At 39.0% G+C, this 13960-nt stretch overlaps 1 protein-coding gene across 1 annotated transcript; it reads left to right on the plus strand.

Annotated features, from left to right (window-relative positions):
• Nucleotides 1–3334: 3334 nt before the first annotated feature.
• On the plus strand, nt 3335–13699 carry LOC132172530 (uncharacterized). Its single transcript, XM_059584045.1, has 3 exons — nt 3335–3946; nt 12288–12455; nt 13262–13699. The coding sequence occupies exons 1-3, from the start codon at nt 3413–3415 to the stop codon at nt 13466–13468; spliced, it is 909 nt and encodes a 302-aa protein (XP_059440028.1). The 5' UTR covers nt 3335–3412; the 3' UTR covers nt 13469–13699.
• The last annotated feature ends 261 nt before the right edge of the window (nt 13700–13960 follow it).

Consider the following 13960-nt stretch of genomic DNA (forward strand, 5'->3'; position numbering starts at 1 on the left):
TGCTACGGCAGATACTCAGATAAAGAAAGTAGTTTGGACTGAAAAAATGCTAGAAGATTATCTTGACATATGTATTACTGAGATTCATGCTGGTAACCGCCCAATAACACATTTCAATAAGACATGATGGAAAAATGTGATAGATAAATTTAATGAAAAAACTGGAAAACAATATTGCTATAAACAACTAAAGAACAAGTGAGATAGTTTGAAAAAAGAGTGGAACATTTGGAAGAGATTGATAGAGAAGGAAACTGGCCTTGGATGGGATCCGATGAAAAAAGACAATTGATGCACCCGATGATTGGTGGGAAAAAAAATTGCAGGTATTATATTTGTACTTGTTTGTTTTTTGTTTAAATGATTTGCACAAATGTTTATTATTGATTTTTACATATACCTAATTACAGGAAGTTCCAGAAGCAACCAAGTTTCGCACGACAGGTTTGGCTTATGCTATGAAGGTGAAAATATTGTTTAGAGATATAACTGCCACTGGGGAGGGATCTTGGGCACCATCCATTGGGTTGGTTCCTAATGATATTGGTTTCATAGATAGTGCAGAAGTAATGTTTAATGAAGATGGCAATGTTGTAAAAAGTTTAGATGTTTTGGATGATGAACCAAATCTCAATACACATGGCATTGATGATATTCCTACTGATTTAGATACGCGGGATAAATGAAATAAGGAGTTTGGTCTTGCGGTTCAATGTAAGAAAAGAAAGAAGGGAGTTCTAATTGTTAGTCAACATTTGAGTCGTATTTGTGATGTAATAGAAAGTAAGAATACAATGACATCTAAGAGCTACGATAAGCCTGAATGTAATATTGAAGAGGTCATGAATGTTGTTCGGGGGGATTGCTGAAAGAGAAAATGACATTGATATCCTTAAGTTTGCAACATAGGTATTTCTTAAGAGATCACATAGAGAGATGTTTGTGACTATTAAAGAGCCATGGTTGCAGATTGACTTTATCAAGCGAATGGGAAATAGAGAAATTAACCGTCGTAGTATAGATTAATGTTGTTATTTTTTAATGTTGTTCTATTATGAACTATTTGAGAAGTTATAAGGATTTATTTGAGTGTTATTTTTTATTTTTTTTTATGTGTTGATTTGTGTACTAAGGTGAGTATATTATAATATTTCATAACTATGTTTGGATGATGTTTTTCTTATTTTTATGGGTGCTTATATATTTATTTTGTGTTTATTTCTTTATTTGTTTTCCTTACAGACATGGACAATAGTGATTATAGCACTCAAGATGATACAAGTGATAGTGATTATGGCGAAGAGGAAAATGAAAATAAAAATGATGTTTTTATTCTAGCAGCTGCAGCAGTAGAATTTGTTGAGAACTATTATATGCCATATATTGCAAATGAACCTTGTAGGACTTCTTCTCAAACAGGTTATAAGTGGGTTATGGAGATTGTACAAGGTAATCCTGATAGACGCAAACAAAATTTCAGAATGGAAATATATGTATTCATTTACTTGTGTATAGAGTTGAAGGAAAAATATCATTTAAGAGGTACTAGAAAATTAATGGTGAAGAGTTGGTAGCTATGTTTTTTATTACTTTAGGCCATGGGTTTGAGAATAGGATAGTGCAAGAAAGGTTTCAACATTCAGGAGAAACAGTTAGTAGACATTTTACTTATGTTTTAATGACTGTTTCAAGAATGGCAGTTGACATTATTAATCCTATTGATAAGGAGTTTATGGATGTTCCAAGAAAAATTCGTGATGATAAGAGGTATTGACCATACTTCAAAGATTGTATTTGAGCCATTGATGGAACCCATGTGCCAGTTAAAATTTCTCCATCAAACCAAATACCATATGTTGGTCGAAAAGAGACTCCTACTCAGAATGTTATGGCTGTTTGTGATTTTTATATGTGTTTCACCTTTGTTTGGGCTGGATGGGAAGGTACTGCACATGATACATGCATTTTTTTGGAAGCTATTCGAAAGGAAGAATTGCGATTTCCACACCCACCTAGAGGTTTGTATTTAATAAAAATAACATTTATGAATTATACATGAAAAAAAAAAAAAATTATGACTGTTATTCGTATATTTTTTGTAGGAAAATATTACTTGGTAGACGCAGGATATCCTCATATGAAGAGATACATGGGGCCATACAAAGGAGAGCGGTATCATCTACCAGACTTTCATCGCGGAAGCCAGCCGAGGAGTATGCATGAAATTTTTAATTATGCACATTCATCACTTAGATGTACTATTGAAAGAACATTTGGAGTTTGGAAAAATACGTGGAAGTTCTTGCATTGCATGCCAAGTTTTCCTTATGATAAACAAGTGAAAATCGTGATGGCGTCTATGACTCATCATAACTTCATTAGGAAGCATGCAATAAAGGATGCTGAGTTCCAACCATATGATGATGATGAGGATTTACTACCTACTGACAGTATAAGCGATGACGAAGCACAAGATGAGTCAAACATACAACAATCAGAGACATCATATGAAAATTCTATGAACATTGGGAGTGATCATATTGCTAATCTACTTATGACCCGTTAATGTTTATTTTATTTTATTTTTATTTTATAAACTACTTAAAATGTTGTAAGGATTTCCTTGAATGTTGTTCTTTTTTATGTGTTAAATACTTTTAAGTGTTGTGGTGTTAAAAAGTGTGTTAAATAATTTGAAGTGTTAAATAATTTAAATAATTTTTTTTTTTTTTTTTAAAAAAAAAGAAAGAATATGTTGATGTTTTGTTACATAAACCATTACAAAATAATTTTTACTTGTGAAAGCTAACATTAACCATTTTTATATATAAAGGTTGGTATAAAATGGAAAAAAAAAAAAAAATTATTACCAACATTAGGCCTTTATTGAAAAACATGTAATAATTTTACGTAAAATGACATATATTTGGTGTCACATAATGATTTTTTTTTCGGCCTATATTAAAAAAAAAAAAAAAATCATTACATGTCCTTTATTGCCATTTTTTCAACTAAAAACACTTTTTTTGTTTTGTTACCAAACATCAGTAACATCAAAAAAACACTTAAAACATGCGGTTACCAAACATGTAAACAACTTTTAAATAATAGCACTTTTGACAAAAGCTCACTGGCAAAAGTACTTGCAAGACCTTTTGTGAAACTTTTATCTACTACTATAAAAGTCTATAAGGAAAGAAAGCAGGAAAAGAATTAATGGGGCACAGAAGTTAAAAGGCCCGGGCTTGTGATGAATTGGATTAGAAATAAGGCGGGCACGTCGCGACTGAACCTAAGGAAAAAGCATGAATGGAAGCCCAACTCCCCGCGCCACTCCAAAAAGCCGAAAGTGTGAAAAGAGAGATGTAGAGCAGAGAGTCGAGAGATAAGAATAATGTGATTCGGACTTGCCATGGCTGCTGTTGTTTTGCCGTGTGGCAGGTGGGCGGAGGGGAGGAATATGCGCGCCTTTCCAATAACCTCATTACTAGAACCATTATCTTCATCTCCGGTCTTCTTCCTTAACGCTGCCACCTCTGCTTCTGCTTCTGCCATAATTATAAATTTAAATAACCCAAACAATAAGACCCCCCAAATTCTTGCTGCTCCAAAAAGGAGCATCTCTTTCCTCAAGTTCATACGATCGTCAACTTCAAACGTCGATTTGGGTGGCGATGATTCTGATGTTGACGATTATTCTTCTTCGCTAGATGAGGAGGAGGAGGAGGAGGGCAAGTCAGACTTGGAATGTGGGGATGGTGAATACTTTGAGATTGAGAAGCTCGGGAGGAACACTCGCAGAATTCGATCCAGAATTGCGATTGACGCTCCCCTCTACACCATTTGGAACATTCTCACTGATTACGAGAGATTGGCTGATTTCATTCCTGGTCTTGCCCTTTGCCAATTGCTCCATAAGACTGACAACTATGCTCGACTTTTCCAGGTGATTACCCTTGACCTCACCATACCATTCTTCTGTCCTCTTATTTATTTCATACTAAGACATGATTTAAAATATTTTGTACGTTCCCATAACTAAATTTTATAGTTCGCATGTGCTCCAAATCCACACACTGCATAACACTTATGGATTCTCAATTTAAGTGGATATCCCTTTTGAATCTTTGATGATTTTCACGATAATGGTGACGAATTTCAGCATGATATTCCCACAAAAAATAATAACAATTATCAATGGCCCTTTATTGATTAAATGTCAGTATAAACTCCAAGGTAATGAACACAACCGATAATTTGACAGAGGAAACCTTACCAATAGGCCCCTATACCGTTCAATAATCTCTGCAGTACCTAGAGAGAGAGAGAGAGAGAGAGAGAGTTAAGGATTTGAGGTTGCTCGGCCTTAAAGGCTTCGGCTATAGGACTACATTGTGATTATGAGAATAACTTATACAGGGACCTGACACAAACCAACTATTTTGTGCCTTTCAATGAGAGATGAACACATCAGCATGTATCACTAAAAGCCATTAAGATGAAAACACTGGATCTTAATCTATTCTTCAACAAACAAGCCATGGACATTCCCCATTCAACGGAAATCCTACTTTCTTTTTCCTCATCCTTTCATAACATATCATCATCTTGCTCTCATTAGCCAACCTTATCTAAGAATTAAACCTAGTAAAACAAACCCCTTTCCTCACAAGCCATCCAAGATCAACATGATTCCATGGCTCACAAAGAAGAGCCTAAAACCAATACCCATTGGACACAAACTCCTACAAGATTCTTGATGAAGTTGGTGTTGGTGATAGCGTTGTTGTTTACAAGGTCATATGTGTGCCCATGAACTCCATGGTGGTGGCAATTAAAGCCATCGATCTTGATCAATCGCCGGAGGATTTAGAAAATGTTAGACGTGAAGCGAAGACCATGTTGCTTCTCTCCCACCCAAACATCCCGAACGCTCGCTATTCCTTCATAGTTGATCATCGCCTTTGGGTGGTGATGCTATTCATATCCGCTAGCGATGATCAATGAATGTCCATTGGCTTGTTTGTTGGCCTTCGATTCTGTTGAACGGGGAATGTCCATTGGCTTTTTTGTTGAAGAGAATAGATTTAGATCCAATGTTTTTATCTTAATGTCTTTTGGTGATACATGCTGATGTGTTTATCTTTTATTGGAGGGCACAAATGAGTTAGTTTGTGCCAAATCCCTGCATAAGTTATTCTCAATGATTTTATATTGAATTGTATATAATTTTGTTACAATTAGTTTATAGAGTAGGTGAGGTAAGTCATACAAGCCAAATATTGTAAATATGGTGAGAATCCAAAATACATTAATATTGTAATCCTTGCAAATATAGAATGAAATTGAATTGATTCTAACATCCCCTCAAACCCAAGATGAAAGCTTGAGTTTGGAAGGAAAAATAATTAGGAACTTTTTTTTAATTGAGTTGACTCGGTGAGTACATTCGCAAGTTGACTCTAGGGGTGCAAGTGAGGGTTGGGTGTGGGCCACGGGTTTGACAATGTTAGGTTGGGCCTTAAGATCAGTCGTAGTTGGGCCAAAGTGGGGCATAACATGGGTTGGATTGTGGGTCGGACCAAATTGGATTGTGGAACAGAAGATCTGATGGACGCCTAAGAGGCGTGTGAAGCATGTGGGTGAATGAGGCAGGTGAGAAATACCCGTAAAGAAACATGGTGGCACATGGAATGTGTGGGAGTGAGAGACATATCTTTAAGTGACCCGTGCATCATAATGTGAGACTTTTCTTGGTCCAACTGATTGGCAGCCTCAAAGTCTATTTTTGAAATTAATTCGCTAGACCAGCTAACTTAGGTGGCTTATGATGGCTGTTGGCGGTGCATGACGTGCTTGATCTGCACAAGCATATCTCCTAGGGGCACGTGGGCATGCATGAAGTGTAGCAATAGTTTTGCGTTACTTGTACGGTGTAGATCAAGGTTTATATATGATAGGTCCCAGTCAGAGTAGCACAAAAGAACTGAATTATAATAAAGATAAGACTCCACTTCGGGTGGGAGTAGGAAACCTTATACACATAACAATAGAAAATTACACAATAATCAATAATAACCACATAACATAAAGACACTTAAATATAATACTCCCACTATGCTACGTAACCTCCCCTTGATAACTTTCCATGATAACACGTTCACCCCATAGTCCCACTATGGCACACCTAACACCACTACACTTATCTCACACCACACACATCTGACACACGTCCCACACTTACAACCACCAACTGTTCATCCTCTTCTCCACTCTTCCAATCCCCCACGACCCATGTCTATCCGAGGAACTTGGGATTTGGCCTTCTCACACGATGTGGTCTATCAATTGCTCCTTTCTCCGGAAGAACCTTGTCCTCAAGGTTACAATTAGGAAACTGTTGCTTCAAGTCTGTAAGATCCTCCCACGTGGCGTCGTCAGCTGGCAATTGTTTCCATTGCACCAAACCTTCTACTACAAACTTGGAACCTCGACGTACCCAGCGGTAATCCAAAATAGCGTGGGGTTCGATTCGCATGTCACCATCATCAGTGATGGGTGGCAGTTTTGGTTGAGGGCATTCAGAATCACCAATCTTCTTCTTAAGGGTCGAGATGTGAAACACTGGATGAATACGTGTACCTGGGGGAAGTGCAAGCCGATAAGCCACTTTACCCAGTCGTTCCACAACCTGATATGGTCCAAAATACTTGCTGGCCAATTTTTGATGGGCACGACGAAAGACAAAGTGCTGTTTGTAGGGGTGTAATTTGAGGTAGACCCAATCACCAATTTCCAGTTTTACATCGCGTCTCTTCTTGTCTGCCTGTTGTTTCATCCGATGCCGAGCGATCTCCAAATTACTTTTGAGCTGCTTCAATAGTTGATCTCAAGCGGCTAAACTTTTGTCGACCTCATTTACGGGAGAAGATCCAATTGGGTACGATGGAATTAATGGCGGTGGACGTCCATACACAGCCTGAAATGGAGTCATGCCTAATGATTGGTGGTAAGAACTGTTGTACCAGAATTCGGCCCATGGCAGGAAGGTACTCCATTGTTTAGGTCGGTGATGAGCCAAGCAACGGAGATATTGTTCAAGACAACGGTTGACTACCTCTGTTTGACCGTCAGATTGCGGGTGGTAGGCGGAACTGGGCTGTAACTTTGTTCCTTGTAGCTTAAAGTACTCCTTCCAAAAATTACTTAGAAAGATGGGATCACGGTCACTGATGATGGTACGGGGGATGCCATGGAGCCGGGCCACTCCTTCCACAAATTTTTCAGCTACTGTCTTAGCAGAGAATGGGTGAGTCAATGGTAAGAAATGAACATATTTGCTTAGACGATCGACTACCACCATGATAGTGTCCTTTCCTCCAGAGATGGGCAGGCCTTCCACAAAATCTAGACTGATATCTTCCCAAACTTGATCGGGAATGGCCAGTGGCTGAAGCAACCCAGCTGGCGACTGTGCTTCATACTTGTTTTTCTGACAGACATCGCAAGAACTCACATGTTTTTTGACAGCTGCTTTCATGGTAGGCCAATAGAAAATTTGTGCTAGTCGTTTGTATGTTCGTAGCACTCCAGAATGGCCCCCAAGTGTGGAGTTGTGAAATTCCTGCAAAAGAACAGAGATTAGGTTTGAATCAGGTGGAATGACCACCCTATCCTTGTAGAAAATCAGCCCTTCACGTGAACTAAAAGGCCCTTCAGGGTGAGCTTGTAGTTGCTGCTGTAATCGAAGCATATATGGATGCTCTTGTGTCTCCTTTTTTAATTCATCCCAAAGGCCAATCCTTGGGCTGGAAAGGGCATTCAAGATGGGACTGTCGGGCTTCCGAGAGAGAGAATCGGCAGCTGAATTGTCACAGCCGGGTTTGTAGATGATGTCGTACTCATATCCCAATAATTTAGAGACCCATTTTTGTTGTTCTGGAGTGAGGACCCTTTGCTCGAGGAAATACTTTAAGTTTCTCTGGTCAGTGTGAATATGAAACTTTTTGCCCAATAAGTACGGACGCCATGTACGAATTGCTTCCAAAATAGCCAACATCTCTTTGGCATATACTGACCAAGCTTGTTTGGAGGGCCCAATCGCTTTGCTCATCTAAGCTAGTGGTTTCCCTTGTTGCATTAATACCGCCCCAATCCCCTTGTTCGATGCATCAGTTTCAATAACGAAGGTGTCATTGAAATTAGGCATAGCCAGAACGGGAGTGGTGGATAAATCCCTTTTCAGTTGGATGAATGCTTCTTCAGCTTGGGGATCCCACCCAAATTGCCCCTTTTTCAAAAGGTTAGTCAAAGGTCTAGCAATGATGTCATAATCTTTGACAAACTTTCTGTAATACCCAGTCAAGCCTAAAAAACCTCTTAACTCTGAAATGGTTTTTGGTTGGGACCAAGCTTGCATAGCCTCAATTTTAGTTTGGTCCACCTTTACTCCTATACTACTTATTATATGGCCTAGATACTCCAACTCTGTCCGCCCAAATGCACACTTGCTGGATTTGACAAAAAATTGGTGCTGTTTCAGTACTGCAAAGGTCTGCCTTACATGGTCCAAGTGCAACTCCCACGTTGCACTATAAACTAAAATGTCATCGAAAAACACCAATATGAATTGACGAAGAAATGGACGAAAAATGGCATTCATGGTTGCTTGAAAAGTGGATGGAGCATTACATAACCCGAACGGCATTACTAAATATTCATAATGACCATTATGGGTTCGGAACGCTGTTTTATGGGTGTCCTCCGGATGGAGCCGGATTTGATGATACCCAGCTCTTAGATCAAGTTTCGTAAAAAATGACGCTCCATATAATTCGTCGATCATGTCATCGACAGTGGGGATAGGAAACCTATCCTTGATGGTCACCGAATTTAATGCCCGATAGTTAGTAAAAAAACGCCATGTACCATCTTTTTTTTTTAACCAGCAGGATTGGGGATGAAAATGGGCTATTACTAACCCGTATCAGTCCCATGGACAGCATGTCATTGACTTGCTTTTCTATTTCAGACTTTTGAAAGTGAGCATACCTGTAGGGTCTCACGTTGATGGGCTAAGTCCGTTCCTTAAGTAGTACCCGGTGGTCAAATTCACGGGTGGGAGGTAGTTGGCGTGATTCCACAAAAATGTTGTCATACTCCAGGATAATTTCCTGCAGCTCCTTCGATATTTGTTCATCTTTTTTGTCTCCTAGTGAAATGTGTACAGCAAACAACTCACCTCCTTGTCTAAGCTCCTTGGCCATCATCTGCAGTGAGGCATATTGGGCTGGCAATTGTTTTGTCCCTACCAACTTCTGTTGACCATTCCCCCACTGGAATTTCATCGTCAAACACTTCGAATCACATAACACAGGACCGAGTTATGCCAACCACTGTATTCCAAGAACCTCATCCAACCCTTTCAGTGGCAATGAATAGAGAGTAATGACAAATGGAATGTCCTGGATGGACAGCTCCACGTGTTCATGCTTCCCTTGGCACTGTAACTTCCCCCCATCTGCGATCTTGACTGAAAACGTTTTTGTTGGGATAACAGGAAGATGAAGTAATTCTGCCACTTTATCATTGATAAAGTTATGTGTTGAACCGCTATCAATTAACACCATAACCTCCACCAATCCAATCCTAGCCGCAACCCGCATGGTATGAGGAGTGGACCACCCCGTGAACGCATGGAGAGAAATTTCCGGTTCTCCCTGGGAATTATTCTCCATCTTAGCCAGCTCATGAGTTTCTTCAGGATTCGAGTCTGTCTCTTCTTCAACCGTGTTGTTGATGTTGTCAATAAGAAATACCTGAGGGGTTTGACATTTGTGCCCTCGGGTGAACTTTTCATTGCAACTGAAGCATAACCCCTTCTCTCGACGTCTTTGCATTTCATCCCATGGTAACCGTTTGACAGTGGTTTAATAGGAGCAGGTAGGGCTAGGGATGTTCTGGATGGCGTAGCATATTTGGCTGGCTGCCTTGGCTGACTCAGTTGCTCATCTCTCATGCGAGCCAAACTAATCGTATCTTTGAGCGTCTTGGGTTTGAACATTCTAACCCCTTCTGCAATCTCCGGTTTAAGGCCTCCAAGAAAATTGCCTATCAGGTGCTTTTGAGTCCACCCTTGAACTTTATTTCCCAATCTCTCAAACTCCTTCTGATAATCACGTAAGGATCCTACTTGCGTTAATTTCGTCAGAGACTCGTCAAAATCTTCATAGTCAATTGGCCCAAACCGAGCCCATAGTTCCAGTTCAAATATTTCCCAAGTAACCGGTATAGCTTCATCTTGATGACTCTTCTGCAGCCACTGCCACCATTGATTCGCCTCACCTTCAAGATGGAAAGATGCCAACACCACCTTTTGGTCTGAAGGCGTGCCATGGTAGTCAAAAAATTGTACCACCCGATTTAACCATTCCGTAGGATCATCTCCTTGGAAACGTGGAAAATCCATTTTTGCATAACGTGGCACCACTCCTTGTCACCCAGTCTCCCCTGTATGATGGAAACCTCTTGAAGGACCACCCTGCTCAAATGTGCTGAATGGTTGACGTCCCACGGTTCCATGTGGTACCACGAGAAGGGTTGAGATTTCCTTTAATGCATCTTCAATTCTTTGCATGCAATCGATGGAACCAGTTGCTCCCTCCTCCAATCGCCGAATGCCATCCTTAACGTCATACATGTCCGTCTCCAAAGATTCAATTCTATCACTATTAGTAGCCATGCTCTGATACCAATTGATAGGTCCCAGTCAGAGTAGCACAAAAGAATATAATAAAGATAAGACTCCACTTCGGGTGGGAGTAGGAAACCTCATACACATAACAATAGAAAATTACACAATAATCAATAATAACCACATAACATAAAGACACTTAAATATAATACTCCCACTATGCTACGTAACCTCCCCTTGATAACTTCCCATGATAACACGTTCACCCCATAGTCCCACTATGGCACACCTAACACCACTACACTTATCTCACACCACACACACCTGACACACGTCCCACAGTTACAACCACCAACTGTTCATCCTCTTCTCCACTCTTCCAATCCCCCACGACCCATGTCTATCCGAGGAACTTGGGATTTGACCTTCTCACACGATGTGGTCTATCAATATAATTGTTGGGTATTGTTTTTGAGCCAAGAACCTAAAAGGCGTCTGATTTTGAAAAGAAACGTGCAGCGGTGGTTTTCAGACACACTAGTGTTGTGGCGGTGTGTAAAGCACATGAAAAGCAGTACTTATAGAAGTGCATGAGCGCAAGTGATCTACAATGCAGATCCTCTGGAGGTGTGTGAATGCGCGTGATCTGCAAAAGCAAATCTTCTAGGGGCGCGTGAAATTTTGGAATAACTTTGATTGCAACAGTTTCCAGACACACTAAATGACAAGGCTTGCTTGACATGCATATGAAGTATTGGAATAGTATCTTGGCGGTTTTCAAACACACCAAAAGAAACTGTAGAAAAGTGGCTCTGATACCATACTAAAATTATGATAAATAAAATATAAAATAGTGGAAGCGGAGAGAGAAAAAGATAGAGATTTGAGGTGATTTGACATAAGAGATATATGTCCACTGTCATAATGCCCAACAAGGCTACATTGTAATTATATATTGAATTCTATATAATTGTGTTACAAGTAGTAGGTTCTATTTATAGAGTAGGTGAGTTAAGCCATACAAGGCAAATCCTATTAATATTGTAATCCTTGCAACTATAAATTGAAATCCTATGGTTTCTAACAAAGATTTTGAGGTTATTATACATCAAATGTTTGGGAGAACAATCTACACCATGAATGCTATGACCATAAGGCTATCAACAGTTATGAATTCTTTCAGGCTTCGGTGTTGGGAACTTTCGTGCATAGGCACCTATTGTCTAATGGTTTTCAACAAATTTATTTAATGATGTACGCAGGATGATACTTTTGAATGACAACGCATTAGTTACTGATGAATGATATTCTTTGAGGCCTACTGTTGTTTTAGATCCAAGAATTTGACATTTGAGTTTTCAGGGTTTAATTTCATTGCGTGTGATTGTGAAACTTGATTGTACCTCTTTCTCAACTCTATTACAATCAATATTTTTTTCCTCTATCAATCTTCGCATGCTTTCTTTACTACACATTGATATTTTTATGTGGACTAGACTGAAGATCTCATCTTCAACTAGGTTTTTCCCATGAAGGCTAGTTCGGACCTTTTGTCTTTGATCCTACTTACTGCACTGTTACAACCTTTCAACAGATTGGACAGCAAAACTTGGCATTTGGGCTGAAATTTGATGCAAAAGGAATTGTAGATTGTTATGAGAAAGAACTTGAGAGCCTTCCTTTTGGTCAAAAGCGTGATATTGAGTTTAAGATGATTGAAGGAGACTTTGAACTCTTTGAAGGAAAATGGTCTATTGAAGAGGTAAGCTTTTGTTGATTTAGTGTCATTGGGTGTCTTCTATGTAAATGGTGTTGACTGTATTTCTTTATGTTATTCTCAATTTTGTCTTACACATGTCATGCATTCGTTTTTAATGCTAGATTTTTTGTGTTTGTGTTTGTCTCTTCTTCTTCTTTTTTTTTTTGTGGGGGAGCAGTTGCATGTGTATGTATGCATTTGTAGGTGCTCGTATATTCAAACTGGCTCATTTCGAAAGCACTTGTTTTATAAATATGTGTGCGACTCGTTCTAACTTTCCAACACACTGTTTAGAGCATAGGTTTATAGCAGGCAAAGATTGCATATGACTTGGAAACTTACTTGTGACTCCAACATTGTCTCTGTGTCTTACCAATTTCATCAAAGATCATAGCTGGCCTTTGGCAGGTGAAAAATACATTCTAGCTTAGAAACTTGAATCAAGATAATCCAGGTCAGGGGACTATGATCGCCAAAAAAAAATCGACAGCCAAGCTGCAGGCGTCTTTTTATTTGCATATGAAGCATTTCTTTGTTTCTGCCATTTTTTCTTAATGAATTTTTTGAAGATAGAAAACTATTTTAGTTCATGGTTGAGTGGGATTAATATACAGCTTCCCATATTTCAATCATTGATCTAGGTTTTAAATGATATTTGGCAAAAGTATAATGAACATGATTCCATGAAGCTATAGATGGAATTTGTATCGCAACTGCAACTCTCTAATGTGGTTCACACTTAACACATTCAAGTGGAATTGTGTATCATATTCAAAAACTTACTGTTTCAACAACAATGGGTGATGCAGTCCAATAGAGGAAGAGATGAAGATAGTGAGTCCTTGGTAGGCCAAAAATTTTATACAACTCTTTCGTATTTAGTTGATGTAAAGCCAAAGCTGTGGTTGCCTGTTCGGCTGGTTGAAGGTAGACTCTGCAATGAGATTCAAATGAACCTTGCAAGCATCCGAGAAGAAGCACAAAAAGCAGTTCACAACACCCTGGATGTTCCTTAGTATTATAGACTTGTTCTGATTTGTTGTCCTCTTCAAGTGTATTTTCTATTAAGTTTTAGCGCAGTTAGAATCTTACAATATACGATATGATTTACTCTTTTTTACTTTTTTATTCAATTATTAGATTGAAAATAGTTGTGAAGTAGAAAATCAAAGGTCAAGAGAGAAACAAAGAGCAAAGGATTGAAAGTTCGGTGAAACTATTATTGTAATGAAATAATAGCTTCTGTTTTTTGTTTCCTAAGCACCATCTTTTGTCATCCTGTACTGTAGTGCCGCATTGAACATGCAACAACTTTCTATTAATCCCGAAAGATGAGGCTCAAAGCTTTGGATTATTAGCCAACAGCGTTAGCGTATACGCCACCACGGTCACTTCCTTTGTACTCATCCAACTCTTAGCCAACGTGAGTTGCTCACTAAACCCATATTAAATGATAGATGTTATAGATGGAGCAATTTTCAAGGCAACTTAATCCCTTAAGACTTGTA

Source organism: Corylus avellana, chromosome ca2, assembly GCF_901000735.1.
Source record: "Corylus avellana chromosome ca2, CavTom2PMs-1.0".
Classification (NCBI taxonomy): domain Eukaryota; kingdom Viridiplantae; phylum Streptophyta; class Magnoliopsida; order Fagales; family Betulaceae; genus Corylus; species Corylus avellana.

Bases quoted from the DNA above. Each gene is read 5' to 3' on its own strand.
- LOC132172530 (XM_059584045.1), top strand. From the start codon at position 3,413: ATGGCTGCTGTTGTTTTGCCGTGTGGCAGGTGGGCGGAGGGGAGGAAT. The intron at 3,947-12,287 runs GTGATTACCCTT...ACCTTTCAACAG, and splicing joins ACTATGCTCGACTTTTCCAG to ATTGGACAGCAAAACTTGGC. The intron at 12,456-13,261 runs GTAAGCTTTTGT...TGGGTGATGCAG, and splicing joins GAAAATGGTCTATTGAAGAG to TCCAATAGAGGAAGAGATGA.